Source organism: Hydra vulgaris, chromosome 01 (assembly GCF_038396675.1).
Source record: "Hydra vulgaris chromosome 01, alternate assembly HydraT2T_AEP".
In the NCBI taxonomy this organism is placed as follows: Eukaryota; Metazoa; Cnidaria; class Hydrozoa; order Anthoathecata; family Hydridae; genus Hydra; species Hydra vulgaris.
Window position 1 is genome coordinate 55,315,791 of NC_088920.1, and position 18,039 is coordinate 55,333,829.

At 24.1% G+C, this 18,039-nt stretch overlaps 2 protein-coding genes across 4 annotated transcripts in view; both read right to left on the reverse strand.

Annotated features, from left to right (window-relative positions):
* Positions 1-10,703, reverse strand: part of LOC100214033 (centrosomal protein of 164 kDa) — a 39,871-nt gene extending 29,168 nt beyond the window's left edge. For 2 of the 3 annotated variants that reach the window (XM_065788693.1, XM_065788692.1), the window contains exons 1-8: positions 10,588-10,703; positions 9,373-9,463; positions 5,229-5,340; positions 3,994-4,171; positions 2,807-3,013; positions 2,592-2,699; positions 2,376-2,444; positions 962-1,018 (exon numbers count right to left, since the gene is read on the reverse strand). In XM_065788693.1, the coding sequence (XP_065644765.1) occupies positions 962-1,018; positions 2,376-2,444; positions 2,592-2,699; positions 2,807-3,013; positions 3,994-4,171; positions 5,229-5,340; positions 9,373-9,442 (801 nt within the window). In that variant the 5' untranslated portion in view covers positions 9,443-9,463; positions 10,588-10,703. Of the gene's footprint in view, positions 1-961; positions 1,019-2,375; positions 2,445-2,591; positions 2,700-2,787; positions 3,014-3,993; positions 4,172-5,228; positions 5,341-9,372; positions 9,464-10,587 lie in introns of all 3 variants that reach the window. The other variant, XM_065788694.1, reaches the window with a different exon arrangement.
* Positions 10,704-10,969: 266 nt separating this feature from the next.
* LOC100209250 (UBX domain-containing protein 7) overlaps positions 10,970-18,039 on the reverse strand; it is a 38,574-nt gene continuing 31,504 nt past the window's right edge. Inside the window, exons 11-13 of the mRNA XM_065788696.1 lie at positions 11,747-11,798; positions 11,570-11,640; positions 10,970-11,240 (exon numbers count right to left, since the gene is read on the reverse strand). Coding sequence (XP_065644768.1) covers positions 11,082-11,240; positions 11,570-11,640; positions 11,747-11,798 — 282 coding nt within the window. The 3' untranslated portion in view covers positions 10,970-11,081. The remainder of the gene's footprint in view (positions 11,241-11,569; positions 11,641-11,746; positions 11,799-18,039) is intronic.

The following is an 18,039-nucleotide window of genomic DNA, read 5'->3' on the forward strand; positions in this document are numbered from 1 at the left end:
GAAATTTATTGCATATATTAAAGAAATTTACTGCATGTATTAAAGAAATCTATTGCATGTATTAAAGAAATTTATTGCATGTATTAAAGAAATTTATTGCATGTATTAAAGAAATTTATTGCATGTATTAAAGAAATTTATTGCATGTATTAAAGAAATTTATTGCATGTATTAAAGAAATTTATTGCATGTATTATTCAAACAAATTTCTGCAACTATTTTTAGAAGAAACTGAAAACTAGAATGATGAAATCAAAACACAGGTACATTTTGAACTAATCAACGGCCATATTTTATCTTTAATAAAATTTAATAATTAAATAAATTTAATAAAACTCAAATTAAGCAGGGTGTATGTTAAAGGGGAGCAGGGTGTATGTTGAAGGAGAGCAGGGTGTATGTTGAAGTCCAAATTTTATTTTCCATATTTGAAACTTTTTCTCTCTTTATTTATAATTTAAAATGCAAGTTATTAAAATGACTATTGGAAACCAACCTTAATCATGACAAAATGAATATTCATGAATGAATATTCATTTTGTCATGATTAAGGTTGGTTTCCAATAGTTGTAGAATTTTGTACAACAGTTGAGTGCTTTTGTTGTACAACAATTGTTACCGAAATTGATTTGATTCTATTTCTGCAACTTGATAGTTATATAATAGTCACATTTATTAACTCAATTAGCAACTTTGCTAAAATCTGAATCCGTTTTTAACAAACTGGACCAGGTATCTGGCTTTACTCACTCCTACTGAAGGGTATACTAGCATAAAATAAATAAAACATAAAATTAAATAATATAAAAACAAGTTTGTATACAAGTATTTAGGTACCAAAAAAGTAAATATAATTTAAAAAAAAATTCTCATGTTTTTTTTAATGAAAATGGAAGAAAAACGAGAAGTTTATATAAGAAGATAATTAAACGAGGTGGAAATTTATTTAAAAAATTCTAACCAGTTCAGTTTCATCATCTTTATCATCAGCACTTCTTTGATTATCATCATCAGATTCCTAAATCAAAAATTATTTAAAAACAAAACAAAACTAATATATATACAGGGTTCCCACTATTAAAACTGAGGCTAAAAGTAAGGATTTTAAGGAAATTTAAGGAGATATTTTCCTAATATTTAAGGAGATTTGGTCACAAACAACACTTTTTTTTAAGAAAAAGTAAGGAGAATTAGGGAGAAAACATTAGAAACAGAATCTTATTTTTTTCAATAAATTTTAAATATAAACAGAAAAATTATTATAAATTAATAATTACTTTACATATATATAAATATATATATATATATAATAGAAATATAGGTTTGCAAACTATCAAAGAACTTTATATTTTTTTCTTTGTTAATAAGTATAATCCTTCACTTTAATAAAATTTCCTAGATGATTAAAAAATAAAAAAAATAAGCAGAAATTAAGGAGAGCAGTCAAATTTTATCTTTTTTTAAGGTTATTTAAGGACTTTTAAGGAGAATATGTTTTTTTAAGGATATTTAAGGTTTTTAAGGAGGAGTGGGAACCCTGATATATATATATATATATATATATAATATATATATATATATATATATATATATATATGTAAATATATATATATATACATATATATATATACAACCCTCGGAATTAGGAAAAATGAGGTCAGCAATAATTTGCCGACCTCAATCTTTTAGAGGTCGGCAAAAAAAAATTTAATACAAAGGTCTTACCATAAAACATAGAAACGAGGTCGGCAATATTTTGCTGACCTCAAACACTTTTAGGTTGGCAGTTAGGTCGGCATTGCTGAATGTCAACCCTAATTCTGAGGGTTGTATATATATATATATATATATATATATATATATATATATATATATATATATATATAATATATATATATTTTATTCTGGGCTAAATTTCACAGATTAAAATCAACCAAATAAACCAACCTCAACTATTAATGAGCAAGCATTACTACAGCAAGTGTTATTATAGCAACATTTGGTACAGCAACCATTAGAGAAAGGTATTATTGGAAGATAAATTTCAAAACAATTTTTTACAAAAATTATAACTAATATGCTAATTTATTGTTGTTTTTTTTAAACATTATTTTTAACATAGCTGCAAGTAACCTTTATTTTTATAAATTTAATGCCCAAAAGTCCACTTTTAACTCATAGACAGATTCAGTTTAGAAATAAATAAAATTTTTGTGATTAATAAAAAGAGGCTATTTGGAGTATGGGTTTCTATTTGGACTACTAATTGGAATAAGGGTTTAATGTTTGGAGAACAAGTATATGACATAGTAATAAAAGATATTTAATAAGAAAATTTCAATTAAACCATCAACTCCAAAACAATGAATTATTACATCATAGCTGAGATTAGCAATATCTTGTGCATGAAGTCCAAGAGTAAATTTTGGTTTGCCATCTGAATACTGAAAAAATACAAAAATATAAACAAAAAAGCTTGATTCAATCTCATCAAATATGTGTTTAAAAAATATCCAATTCATTATATAAATTTAATATGACAGAATAAAAATAAAAAATTGATTAAATCCATATTTGGAGAAAAATCTAACCTCACTTAAATCAGACATTTCAAAGTTAACATTTTCACCTGTTTTACCAAGTGAAAATGCAAATGAATCTCTCAAATTGTTTTTTGAATTAGTTTTTGTTTCAGTATTCTAAACAGTTAAAAAACAGGTAAGTTAAAAGAAACCAAATAAAAATACAGTAACAGTAGTTAATTAGAAAAGACAAAAAAAAAATTACCAGGAATGAAAAATCATACATTTATTTTAGTTGGATTCTTTAAATCTGCAGTCAAACCAATTTTTGAAGGAATTCCAGATTTGGCTAGTGGATTCACATTACTTTGCAAAGTGACCCCAAGAGGATTACCAGTAGACAATAGTGATCCAAGTTTACCATGATTACTCTTAAGTGAAGAAAGTTGTGGCCCACTCTCCCCCTTTAAAGGAGCAAGAGTACCAAAGTTCTGTTAAAAAAAAATTTAAAACCTATGAGTAGATTAAAAAAACAAATCCTCAATACAAATGCATGTTTAATTAACAAAAACGTTTTAACAAAAAATGCATGTTTAAAAAAAAAAAATTTTTAAACACAGCAAAGCAATTTTTAAACACAACAAAACAACAATTAAATGCAACATAGTTATTAAACATAAATAACTTTTAAAAACAAAAATTTTAACAACCAATTTTTCGTCATTTGTAATAAAAAATCTATCTAATGATAAACTCTGCTACAGTTTTTCTAACCAAACAATCTGTTACTGCTTTTACCAATTGCCATATCTTGTCATTCAAAAAAATAAAAACTTTCTTATACTTTTTATCTTAAAAACACAATATTTTTACATTCAAAAATCAGGTATGAATAAGAATGCTGGTAGGTATGCAAAAACTAGTCATTGGGAAGGTGTATTATATGAGAAGAAACCAGCCCAATTTTAAAAAAATTTAGAAACCTGCCCATTGCAAAAAACAAAAAACTTAAGTCAATCTAAAAAAATAGTTTGTCTGTTCAGTAAAATGACTTCTACCATCTTAGATTAAAAAATGGCTTTAACAATTAGGAGCTTAAATATTTCTGTTTTATTATTGTTATTTAAAAAATTTATTAATAGAATAAATAAGTATGGACCTCGTCAAACTCGTGTTTTATGTTCATATTTATATATTATACGTAATAGAGATGACCTTTAAAGAATTTTTTTATTATTACTACTATTATTATATATTTTTATCCTCACAATTCATTATATAAAATATATCATTATATAAAAAAAGATATAAATCATAAATAAAAATATATATCATTATATAAAAAAAGATATAAATCATAAATAAAAATCATGTTTAAAACATCCCATACAACTTGTCATCTAAACATGAATACTAAACTTTAAAAAGAAGAAAAAGTACAACAAAAAAAGGTACTAAAATTAAAAGATACTTCTTTTTTGGTTTTTTGGTCTTTATTTTTTTTAACTTTCTTTTTCTCTAAAGATTTCTTTCGTAAAAGCATTCTTTCTTTTTCAACAAGTTCTCTAAAATGTTCATCACACGGATGATCCCATACACTGTCACCAGTAGAAAAATTAAAGTAATAAATATCACCACTTGGATCTTGGCTAAATGATAATACAAAAATATATAACAAATAACTATTTGAATGATAATTTATACATTCTATAAGTATCTATAGTATCCTATAAGACCAAAATAAAAGATTAAATTTTATGTTCCTAACCATAATTGTGTCTATATGTAAATTCTTAACTCAAACCAAATGTAATGTTCTTTAACTCAAATTAAATCAAATTTTAAAAGAAAATATTTGGATTTTAAAACTTAAAACCATTTCCTTTGGATAAAAAAATTAACAAAAAATTTTTCTTAAAGCTAATGTGCAATATTTACAATAGAACATTTTGTGCAATCATTATGATGAAATAATCAATGCTATCAACACAATAGAACATTTTGTGCAAATACTACAATGGAGAATTTAGTGCTATTAACGTAATAGAATATTTTGTGCAACATTACCCTGAAATATTTTGTGCAACTATTACATTGAAATAATTTGTGCAATCATTACCAAGGAATATTTTCTGCAACCATTACAAAGGAACATTTGGTGCAATCATCATGATCAAACAATTTGTGCTATTAACACAATATAATACTTTGTGCAATCATAACAAGTAAATACTTTGTGCAATCATTACCATGGAATATTTTGTGCAACCATTACAATGAAATATTTTGTGAAACCATTACAATGAAATATTTTGTGAAACCATTACAATGAAATAATTTGTGAAATAAAAATAATAACTAATGATAAACTTGTAATAAAGTTATTACACTTATTAAAGTGTTAATTAATATTAATTTAACTTTTTTATTCCATTTTATTTTTTTATTTTTACGTAATCAATTTAATATAATTATATCAATTACATGAAAATACTTCACATCCAAGTTTTGAGTTTGGAATACTGAAAGACCATTTTCATTTTAGACATAATTTTTTTTTTAATTTCTGCAGTACCAATAAACATTATAATTTTTTTATTTTATGCTTTGAATAAGGTATGCCACAAGCATTTATAAATTAAAATATAATGTTTAAACTAAACAAATACAATAAAAGTTAAATAATTATTAAATAAAATTGGGTACCATGGTTTCCAATCATTAGGTAATGGTGCCACAATTCCTTGACGAGCAATATAAAGAAGTTCAGGTTCCCTCAATGGATCAATACCAATAACCTGGGCATACTCATATACTTCTATTGGATGAGAAACACAATTATTCTTAACAGTATACACATACAAACACAAGCACACATATATATACATACATACATACATACATACATACATACATACATACATACATACATATATATATATATATATATATATATATATATATATGCATTATATATATATATATATATATGCATTATATATATATATATATATATATATATATATATATATATATATATATATATATATATATATATATATATATATATATATATATATATATATATAATGCATAACCTTTTTTGTAAAAAGATATTTTTATATTGAATATAGCATCAAGACACAAGCGGCTTACTGTGTCAATGCCACTTTTTTGTGACAAAGCTAATGCTCATTGGCAACTTGATGCGCTGAGTTGTTTAATGTCATAGTCTAAACAACCTGGGTGAAATTATCAGAACATCTAAAAAATTAAATGATTCATCAATTGTAAAGTTTGTAATGCATAGAGATAGGTCATTTTTGAAAATGAGCTATACATTTATTTTAACTGACGAGATAATACATTTATTTTAACTGACGAGATAATACATTTATTTTAACTGACGAGATAAGACAGAGCACTCCTGTTTTTAAAGAGAGAAAAACTGTAACATCTCCAAATACTGAAAACTTCTATTGTCAAGCAACATTATTGCACTTTCACAAAACATACCAGAAACCTTTTCAAATCTTAAAGCTCTTCTTGACCTGATAAAGTCTTAAAAGTAATATCTGATTAATTCTTTGATCATTTCTTTTTACATAAGACTTAAAAACTTCCTTGTGGCAAAAGAATACATGGGAGAGACATCAAAACTAAAATGACTTCAAAAATATTTTTCATTTAACATGTGTGACAACATGTGTGAGTCCAAGCTTATGATTAAGTTATTCCACTAATGGAGCTACATTTGCAGATTATAATGGAACCACCAATGGAGCTACAATTGCAGATTAGAGTGGTGAATTGCTTGTTCAAAAAATCTTTTTGACATTTGCCCTTGGGCCAGGGGATGACCAGCATCACTACACATTTAAATTTAGCCATATTATGAAAAGGATGTTAGTGGAAGTTTTTGCATAAAGCTTTTAAGAGGAAAAAGCCAGCTTTGTCAATCTATTGGATTCATCCTTACCTCACTTTTGTTTTGTTAGCAAATTTTGTTAAAGAATGTTTTGCCAAAGATTTAGATCCTAATTTTGAAAAAAGATAAGAATTTAAAAAAAGTCTCTGTGGTAGATATTTTTTGTAACAGTCTCCATCAAAAAAAATATCTACCACAAATGACACACAATTAACACAATATCACACTGGGAGAGATACAAAACATCATTTTTCATGCTGATTATTTAAAACAACTTCTTCATCATGTTTTTGATAACAACAGTAAGAATTTGTAATAAAAACTCTAGTAAAGAAATATTGGGTAATGTAAATCTATACATTTTAAGTTATTTTTATTCAGAACAAACCAGAACCAATAAGATTTTTTTTTCAGAGATAAATGAAGGCATGTTGAAATTAAATTAACAGGCCCATAAATGACATTATGAATTTTTTATATAGTTCTTTGACTATTAGTTTGGTAAAGAATGACCTCATTTAACAACCCACCCTCCTAGGAAGGACTCAGAATTAGACACTATTTAGTAGCTATTATCTTTCAAACTGTTTACACAAAATCTAACCATACCAATTACACAAATGCCTAAAATAAGTAAACATCTTTGTAAATTAAAAACTCTCATGAAAGGTAATGTAAGATTTTGAAACCATTTAAAATAAACATCTAATGGTATATATAATCAACCCTCATGAGGGTTTTATGGAATGTATTGTTGATATTAATTTCAAATTTCATTTTTCAACAATGTTTTTTAAACTACTTATTAACCAAAAAATAAAAGAATTTCCAGAACATCGCTACTGATATAACTTTTCATTGCTACAACCAAAAACAAATTAAATGTTGATATTCCACATTGTACTATACTATTACCAATCCATTCTGTTGTTGGCGTAAACACTAATGCACTTGTCAAAGTATTTTGAAAAAAGAAGACCTAATTAGAAATAATAAAAGATAAAGAAATAATTGAAGGTTCGAAGAATTTAAAGGTGTAAAGTATTTGGGAATTAAACCTTCAGGTTCTAAAACATATAACATTCTAAAATTAGGCCATGTTTTCACCATATACTTTAGAAATCAGTTTGTATTTTTTCATTAAACGCTAAAAATTTTAAAGTGGAAATTAGATTAAGATAAAACAATTATAACAAGCTGTGTTAAAAATTTTTAAACTCTTATAAGTTAAGTTGAAGCTAAAATGAGGTTGAGCAAAAAAAACTTTTAGATGTTGAAAAAAAATCTATACAACATATTAACATTATGATACAAATACCAATGAGCATCAACAAGTAAGTTCCACAGCCAATGCTTGTGCTCAAACATGAAAGACCATATATGTCTTTAGTGTGCTTAAAAAGGTTGCTCACATAAAGTTCATAAAACTATAATAAATAAATTGAAAAAAACAATAATTTTCAACAAAAAAACTAAAATAATAATTGAATGAAGAAAGATCTTTTGATAGTAAATTTAGAAAGTGGTAAACACAAAAATACGCATATAAAAAACAATTGGATTTAATCAAAAAATTAAAAGAATTATTGTTTTGAAGTAATTGTTAATATTTTAACAAACAGAGAATTAATCAAGCAATGAAAGAAAAAAAAGGTTGCAAATTATGAATGTATCTCATAAGATGGTCAATATGGTTTGTAGATAATCCGTATAAAGATGCAGGTGACTAAGAGTCAGTATGACATGTAGTCACCTGCATTACTATTTCAAGAAAAAGGAGGTAGTGTTGGGAGTGAAGGGAGGTAATACTGAAAAATTTAGTATGGTTTTAAAATTTATTATGATTTTTAATTAAAAAATTCAGGGTTGACTGGTTTAACCCAAATGGTTTAGACCAATGGTTTAAACCAATCTAAAAAATATCAATTAAAACCCAATTAATTTTTTATTGAAAATATGAAAACCAATTGGAGTTGCTCTAGATAAGTTGCAAAGAGATCAAACAAAAATAAGTGACACAGTTGAAATTCTTAAATTAACATGTTATTATTTTTATCAACTGATAAAAAAAAATATTGGAAACTAGATATCTTCAGACTGTCAGTGATGCTCATTTCCTTGCAAACACGCTAGATCCTAGATACTTTAAATCTAATCTTTCTGAAAATGAAAATGAAGCTGCCTTAAAAATAGTTAATTGGAAAACCTTTAGAGATAAAGAGTTAATATAATAATACCAATAATATTCAAGTTGAAAGCCAAATCTGCTCCATTTGATAAAACCTATTTGTGTAGTGAACCTGTTTTAAAAAATGTATCACCAATAGAATGGTGGAAATCTCTAAAGTATTTGGACTGCAACATTATAGATAATGAAGGTTGTTTAATGCACCAGCCTTAGTGCTGGAGTTAAAATAATTTTTTCGACTTTTGGACTAGTTCATGTTAAAAAACAAAATAGGAGTAGAAAAAGCGACGCTTGTTTTTATATACAGAACATTAAACAAGTCATGTTAATAGAAAATATAATTTACTCAACTAAAATGACTAATGCTTTTACTTAATTGAAAAAGTTGACTAAACGTGGCTTTTTTTAAAAAAAAATGGAGTTTAAACAAAAAAAACCATGTTTTTAGGTTTTTTTCAAAAAAAATGTTTTTTGCTACTCTGATAAAATTGTTTGAAAATATATTTTATAAAGTTAATAAAAAATTTTTATACAAGTTTAAAGCTTTTTAAAATTAACACTGTGAATTTTGTGAATGTAGTGGGTAACAATTAAAAGTAGGTGGTATGGTCACAATTAAAAGTAGGTGTTATGGCAACAATTAATGTAGATGCTAAGTGTAAACAGAAGTCACCATTGTATGACATAAAAAAATAATTAATATCCATAACTGTTATAAATTTGAAGATACTAACCTTCTTCTGTGGGTTGGTAGTTTTCATCATACTCTTCATCAAGAACTAATTGATTGTTGATTTGGAACATTTTTATTGCATTTATTTAAATCTAAAAAAAATCAAAATCAATTTTTTTTTTTTAAAAAAAGAATTATTATTTAGGTTGATAATTCAAAATATTTGTAAAAATCGAGTTGAATATTTATACAACTTTTTAAAAATATTTAATGACATAATAAAATATAAATTTATTATTAGGCTGTACAAGAAACATATTTTTTCAGAATATCTCTTAAGTTTTTCTCATTCTTCTAAGTCCCTTGAGGCAAAAGATAAATGGAAAAGAAAATTTGTTGAAAAAAAATGTAAAATTTAAAAAAAATCTGTAAAATTTAAAAAAAAATTAAATTTTTGAAAATAAATGAAAATTAAATCAATATTTGATTAATTCATAAGGAAAATTTTTGCCATGTTATATTTTGTTTTTTTATAAACTTATTGATTATATAGTAATACATGCTTGTTTTTTATAAATATATGAAATCTATGAAACAGACCTGGGTTACTTATGCAAAAAATTTCAAGAAGCTCACAAACACTCCATTTCAAGAGGCTCAGAAACACTCCTTACACTCCATTTCAAGAGGTTCAGAAACACATCTACTATAGCATATTTATGTGAGCACTTATTCACTTTTTTGCTTATCTAAATTGATACGGCTTTTTTAGAAAAAGAAGAAAACAAAGAATAATGAATGAAAAGATTGCTACCCCATCCTAAACCCTCAGTCAATGTAGCAGCACTCCACTACGAGTCAGGCTATTTGTCAGTTGATGTATGTACTGAAGCCCCCGGCAGCAGGCTATTTCAGTATGACGTCACACTGCTCATCTAAATCAGCAATATATATATATATATAAATATTATATATAAATATTATATATATATATATATATATATATATATATATATATATATATATATATATATATATATATATATATATATATATATATAGACACACACACACAAATTAACAAATTGGATGAATAGTTAAAACAAGCAAGTATGAAATACATTTAAATTCAATAGTATATATTTGCAGAAAAACAGTCATTTCAAACTTAAGTATTTCAAATATTGTAATTCCAAAATTTTATTTTGAAATATTTAATAAAATTTTTTTTTTTTTGTCAAAAAAAAATTGTTGGAAAAAAAAAATTTAACATTACCTTTACAAGTTCTAATAAAGCATAAAACCAAATTTAGGAACAAATCATATTCATTAAACCAGGTAACTTTTTAATTAAACCAATAATTTATTATAAAGCTATAAAAATAAATATTAGGATTTATTTAAAAACTTTGGCATATAAAATAAATATTAAGATTTTTCAAAAAAATTTAACGTTGCTGTAAGAATTAGCTTATTTATAACATAAATAAATATAAAATAATAATGATAAACATAAAAAAATTATATTACTTATTACTAGTTTGTTAAAAATTTTGTGACTATAAAAAAAAAAAATTAAACATTTATTTTTTTCTATTTTCATTTTTCATGAAAAAATATAATTTGATTTCATAAAACTATTACTTAAAACTCACATAACATACCAATTTGTTTATTTTTGAATTCATGCAAATTTTAATGCTATCTCAAACAACTTAAATATGATCTTATAAAAATAACTTATATACAAATTATTTAATAAATTTAATATTATCTTTCTTGCACAAATACGGTTTCTTGTTTATGTAAACCAGCTTCCTTTAAACTAAGCCGACAATCAAGTTCTGAAATATTTTGTCTCGGAAATGCTTTTATAAGTTCATATTGTTCAATAGGCCAACCAAGTTGTGCAACTTTTTCTGAAAGGTGCTAAAACAAAAATATATTAAATAATCTTTGTGTTGTTATTTTGTTACACACTAAATATCCCAGTGGGCACAAGATGTATTTTAGAGGTCGAAAAAGCATTTTAATATTAAATAAGCATTAAACATATGTATACATATGTTTAATGATAATTCATATGCATATTAAAAGTAGAAAATTTCATAAATTTTAATATCTGTTTGTTAAATTTTTTTATTATACATAAAACATTAGATATAAACAAATATTATATACATAATATTAGGTAGAAAAAAATTTTAGATATAAAATATTAGATATAAAAAAATATATAAACTTGGAAACAACCAAACCTTAATTGTAGAATGAAAAGAAACAGATAAAACTTTTCTTTCATTGTTAGGCAATCGACACATGATTGTAACTATATGAACAAAAAAAAAAACTATATGAACAAAAAAAATTTATAAAATAAATCTAAATAATTATAAATTAAAAATATGCAAGAAATTCTGAAAAAAGATTCTAACCATTTTCAGCATTACCATCTATATGATCAGTTTTATTGAAGTGCAAAGCAGGCTGAAAAAAATATACTAAAATGTGTTCATATACAAAATATGAATAATGTACTAATGAAAAAAATATTATTAAAGCTATATATGTTTGGCTACAAAAAATGTAATTATATCTTTTATCTATAAACACTTCAAATTAAAAAAAAAACTCAATGTTTTCTCGTATAGATTTTATCATATTGCAACATCACATTACCAGGTAAATAAAAATTTCATAAAACTACTTAGTGAATATACACATTAAACTACAAACCCGTGCACTATGTTTTTTCAAATAACCCCAAATGTATGATATACCACCCCATAAGAGTTATTGTTTTTTTGGTGTTGTTATAGCCTAATATGGTTCATTTATCTTTTGAATCAATAAAGCTTATGTTTACAACTCTTTACACAACATTTACCTCACAGCAATAAACAATAATTAAAACTCACAAAAGAACATTAGTTTCTCTTGATATTTTCTATTACTTTTATATATTTTTTTATTCATTACTTTTATCAAATTATTCTTTCTTTATTATATTTTTCATGGCCATTTTTAAAAAACTTAGCTGAATCATAAACATGAATGTATGATTTTATTAATGGTAAGATGAAAAGTTGATGTAAGGAGCTATTCAACAACTCTTAAATTATATAACAAATATTATAGTACATGAGCGTTAAGAATTGCTCATGGATTAATGTATTAATTAAAACTAATATAGAATACTTAAAATTTACCAAAAAGTTTAAAACTTAGTAATTTGTAATTAAGTAAGTTTTTACAAGGTAATATTAAAATGTTTATTTTTTTTTTTTTTTTTTTTAGTCAATGTTGTTATGCTATTATCAAATGAAAATAATAAAAGAGTTTCTACAAACAAATAAAATAATAATTTTAAAAACTTTTAATTTACACTAAATGGTTAAACCACAACCATTCAACTTTGATTAACTTTAGTTTCCTGTAAAACAATACATTATTGTCTTTATTACTTTGATACTTTTTGTTAAAAAATGTTTTAATTTTACTTTAAAAAGTGTACTTAGTAACACACTATCTAAAATTACTTATTGCAGACAAAATCAATTTAAAATGTTTTAATTTAGAGAATAAGTTTGTGTAACCTTACTGATCATAACTGATCATAACTTATATTAATGCAGTAGTGTGTATGGGGTTGAGTGCTCGCTTTATAAAAAAGAAGATCAAAGATAGATTCCCACTATGTCCCTGGTAATGCCACGCTCAACTTTTTTTGAGTCATTGGAATTTGTCACTACATTAAAAAACTGTATGAATATATTAAGTAATAGTCTTATTTAAAACTAAGAAGTATGCAATGTTTTTGTGCAATTTATGTTTTGGATTGAGAAAAGATTTATCTAAAAAACTTGCAATCTTACCTATTGCAGCCAAAGCCTGGGTAAAAATAAAGAACTATTTTAAGAAATAAAAATGTGCTTTACAATTAATAACCTCCGAATTCATGGCTGAACACCAATGCATGGACTTTCAGCATGACATCACCATGTTTTAAAGATTACACACCAATAAATAGGTGATTTATCTCTGATATACCAGTGACCAATCTCTGGCAAAGCAGTAATTAATCTCTGACATAGCAGTGACCAATGTCTGGCCTAGCAGCTACTGTTAGTAGTCTAATAAAAAACTGAAATAATCTGACCATAAACTAACCATGTGTGTCTTTTTTAAGTTGTTTTTGTTTGTGTATATATATATATATATATATATATATATATATTTATATATATATATTTATATATATATATAAAAATATTAGAATGAAAATTTTTTTTTTATGTTAGTTTAAGTCTACTATTATATATATACCATCTAAGTCTAATATTATAAATATACATATATATATACATATATATATATATATATATATATATATTTATATACATATGTATACATATGTATACATATATATATACATATATATATATATATATACATATGTATACATATGTATACATAAATATACATATATATACATATATATACATATATATATATACATATGTATATACATATATATATATATATATATATATATATATATATATATATATATATATATATATATATGAATGTATGTATGTATGTATGTATGTATGTATGTATGTATGTATGTATGTATGTATGTATGTATATATATATATATATATAAATATTTAAATGAAAAAAACATGACTTTTTTATGTTAGTTTAATCATCATCATCTATATATATATATATATATATATATATATATATATATATATATATATATATATATATATATATATATATATATAACCCCTTATCACACCGCAAAGATTGTCCAAAAGTGGTTTTCAGACAACAACATTGAACTTCTTTCCAATTGGCCATCAAATTCACCTGATCTAAATGTGATTGAAAATTGTTGGCAAATTATGAAAAGGAAAGTTGCTGCACATCGTCCTACATCAGAAAAAGACCTGAAAGAGGTTTTGAAGCATTATAAAATTACAAATTTGTGTTGCAATGAGATCAAATGTCAGTTTTCACATCAAACAAAAATTCATTTAACCGGTATCGAAATGTGAAAGTAAACACTTTTTTCTATGCCTACATGCTAAAACCACTTCACTCTTTTTGTTTAACAAGGGTTTTTGATTGATTTCTAAATAAAATACTTCTTATTCATGCAAAGACTACATCATTTTGAGGATGGGTTATAGGATTGACATTTTTTAATTATACTCCACTTGATTATCGGTTTAATACATGCTTCCTTGAGTTTCCGAATTTCCTTAGAAAGTTCAGTTTTGTTTTTATACCTGACTAAATTATAAGATTTTATTTGGTTCACAAACCTGATCTTGAAGAAATTTTTGATTATACCAATATAAGATTTCTTAGCATGATTAGGTTATGTGGTAATATTTATATTAGGTTGGTATTTATATTAATTTAGGTAATATTTATAACAATGTAGGTAATATTTATATTACATGGGTATTTATAAAAGTGTAGGTAATGTAGGTAATATTATAATAATGTAGGTAATATTTATTAGGTAGGTATTTATATTAATGTGGTAATATTTATATTGAGTAGGTATTTATATGAGGTTATATTTATATTAGGTAATATTATATTAGGTAACACGTTAGGTGGTGTTAGAGCAGCCCTATTAACAATATTTTTAGTCAAGCATTGATTTTTAAAGAACACATAGTTCTACTTATACAGTTGCAGTTTCTAACATTATCGGTACTTTTATTGCGCAAAATGTGACTTTATTAAAGTGATATTTAGCATGCAGCTGTAACATGCAGCCGTAACTTATTTTGACGGTGTTTTTGTTAAAAATCTTGTGAAGTTTGTGGAGCTCTGGAAAATGTAAGCCATTTAAATTCAAGAAAAGGTTTCCTATTTTGATGACAAAGTTCTTACTGAGAAGGGGATTAAACCATTTGATGTTTTATTTGCATCTATTAGTATGATTAGTTTTGTGTAACTTTAAATCAGGGCGATATTGGATATTGTTGCTATGTCCAGACTTTATTAGGTCTTGTTTGTAAATAGGAGCAGAGTTTTCAAAAATTATTTTGCTGGAAGAGTTTGATAACAATCTTTGTTCAATAGAGTTCAGCAACTGTTTTAAAATACATGGTGGGTGATTAGACCTGGCATGCATATAGTTTAAAAAACTTTCAGGTTTATGGTAAGGTTTGAAGCTACAGTCGCTAAGGTTTAATGTAATATTGAGATAATTCACTAATTTTGTGTTGCATTGAATAGAAATATTAAGGCTGTTACTTTTGAATATCTGAGTTATACGTTTTTATACATTTGTAGACCACTAGTATTTTAAATCACGGCCAACCCATCATTTCTATACAGCCCATAATCAAACTTGTTATAAAGCTTGGAAATTTGGAAAAAAGGAAAATTCCAACCAACTCACATACCTTGGCACCATCAAACGCTCCCATGGTGACATCAAATAAATTGCCTGATTTTTTTATCATAACTTCATTATTGATAAATAATGGGGATTTATGTGCATAATGCATCAAAGATTTGTGCCCGTTAACAGTGGTAATATAATGCTCAGCAAAGCAAATAGTTAAGATGCTTTTTGTTAATAGAAGAATAAAAGTCACTGTCAAAAATGAGGAATTTATAAAAATATTTGTCTTTGATATTCTTAAACCATTTGATTACCTCCTATGTGTTATTCCACTGGTTTATATATAAAACACTTCTTAGCTTGGTGTTTATATCAGATAAAATGTGTTTACTTATTCATCCTATATTGTTCTTTTCTGGGTTTATGAGACAAACCATTGGATTATTTAGAAAGTTAGATTTATGATCTTTCAATGTGATGAAATAGTTTCATGACCCGTTACTATGGATTTTGTTGAAAACATCAAGATTTTTAATATAACTGTCAGGCCTTGTTTTAAATAAAAAATGTATAAAACATTAGCCTAATGTGAATTTGACATCACAAAATTCTCTTTATTTTTCATAGACACTAACTTTTTTAAATTACTGTAATAATATTCTCAAAAGCAAAACAAGTCAAATATTATTTAACTCGTTTTTAATTATTACTATTAAGGAATTTTTTTTTTCTTTTCACTTTTTTTTTGTATTAAATAATAGAACTTAATAAAACATTTTTAAAAATGCAAATGAAAGTTGTTTGTATCATTTTTATAAATGATAAAAACAAATTTATTTCTTTTCTCAACATTTGTATAAATGAATTTAATATGTTAAACTTTTAAAAAGATTATTTCTTAAATTTCTAATTGCGGCATTGCAACTAAAAATAAAGGAAAGATTATTTTTCCAAAAACTATTTATTAAAATTATATCGCTGTATTTATTAAAAAATAATTGCTGCACTTTAACTTGTGTTATAAAAAAAGGTTAACTTACATTTTGTGCAAATTTTTAATGCAGCCTTGGAACACGTTTAAAATTTAATTTTGAGAATAAAAAAAATGTTTAGGAAGGAAACCGAAAAAACAATTGTGATAAAAATTAACTAATTTTTTTTAAGAATAAATAAAATTTAAATATCGAAAAATATTTTGTAATATTTTTAGCTAAATTTAACAGTTAAGTTACCAAGCATTAACTTTAATTTTAATAAATTTAAAAATATTTTTTTAATTAGAATTAAATTATATATTTTTTAAATCAAAAGTAAATTTATTCTGAAAACGTTTCAGAATAAATTTTTAAATTAAATAATATATTTTTTATCAGAATTTTATATATATAAATACATATACATATATATATATATATTAATTTGATTTTATGGTTGGATTGGTCTATATATATGCGTGTGTGTGTGTGTGTGTGTGTGTGTGTGTGTGTGTGTGTGTGTGTGTGTATGTATTAACTTGATCTTTTATTGTTGGATTGGTCTTTTTATAATTAGCTGTAGTAGCATTTGTCATCAGTTTATTATATTCATATTTAGATTTAGTTTCTTAAAAAATTTAGTAAAAATAAAATCTTTTAACTTAGCCAGATATAAAAATGAATTTTCTAAGGAAATTTGGAAACTTAAGGAGCAGGTATTCAACCGATAACCAAGTTGAGTATAATTAAAAAGGGTCAATCCTAAACCCATTCTCAAAAAGATGTAATCTTTGCATAAATGAGAAATATTTTATTTCGACATACAATCAAAAACCCTTGTTAAACAAAAAAAAGTGAAATAGTTTCGGCATGTAGGCATAGAAAAAAGTTTTTACTACCACATTTCGATACTGGTTAAATAAAAACTTGCAAACTTATGTTTTTATAATGGTCTTTATTTTAATGATTTTAAATAATATGGCTAAATGATTGCCGAATGGCATGAAACTTAAAGTACCATATAAAAATCATATTTTTCTCATTTAAATATTTTAATATAATTTGATATATAAACTTATTGTATTTTATTTATAAAATATTTACAACATTTATTATTTAATTTAAAATATTGATAACAGCTTTTAAATGTTTTTTTTTTTTATTTTTATTTTTTTCTAATGTTTTTTTATTAAAGAATGAACTTATTTTTATAAAAGAATGAATATCTTTATATTTATTAACATCAAGAAATTATTACTAATATATATATATATATATATATATATATATATATATATACATATATATATATATATATATATATATATATATATATATATATATATATATATATATATATATATATATATAA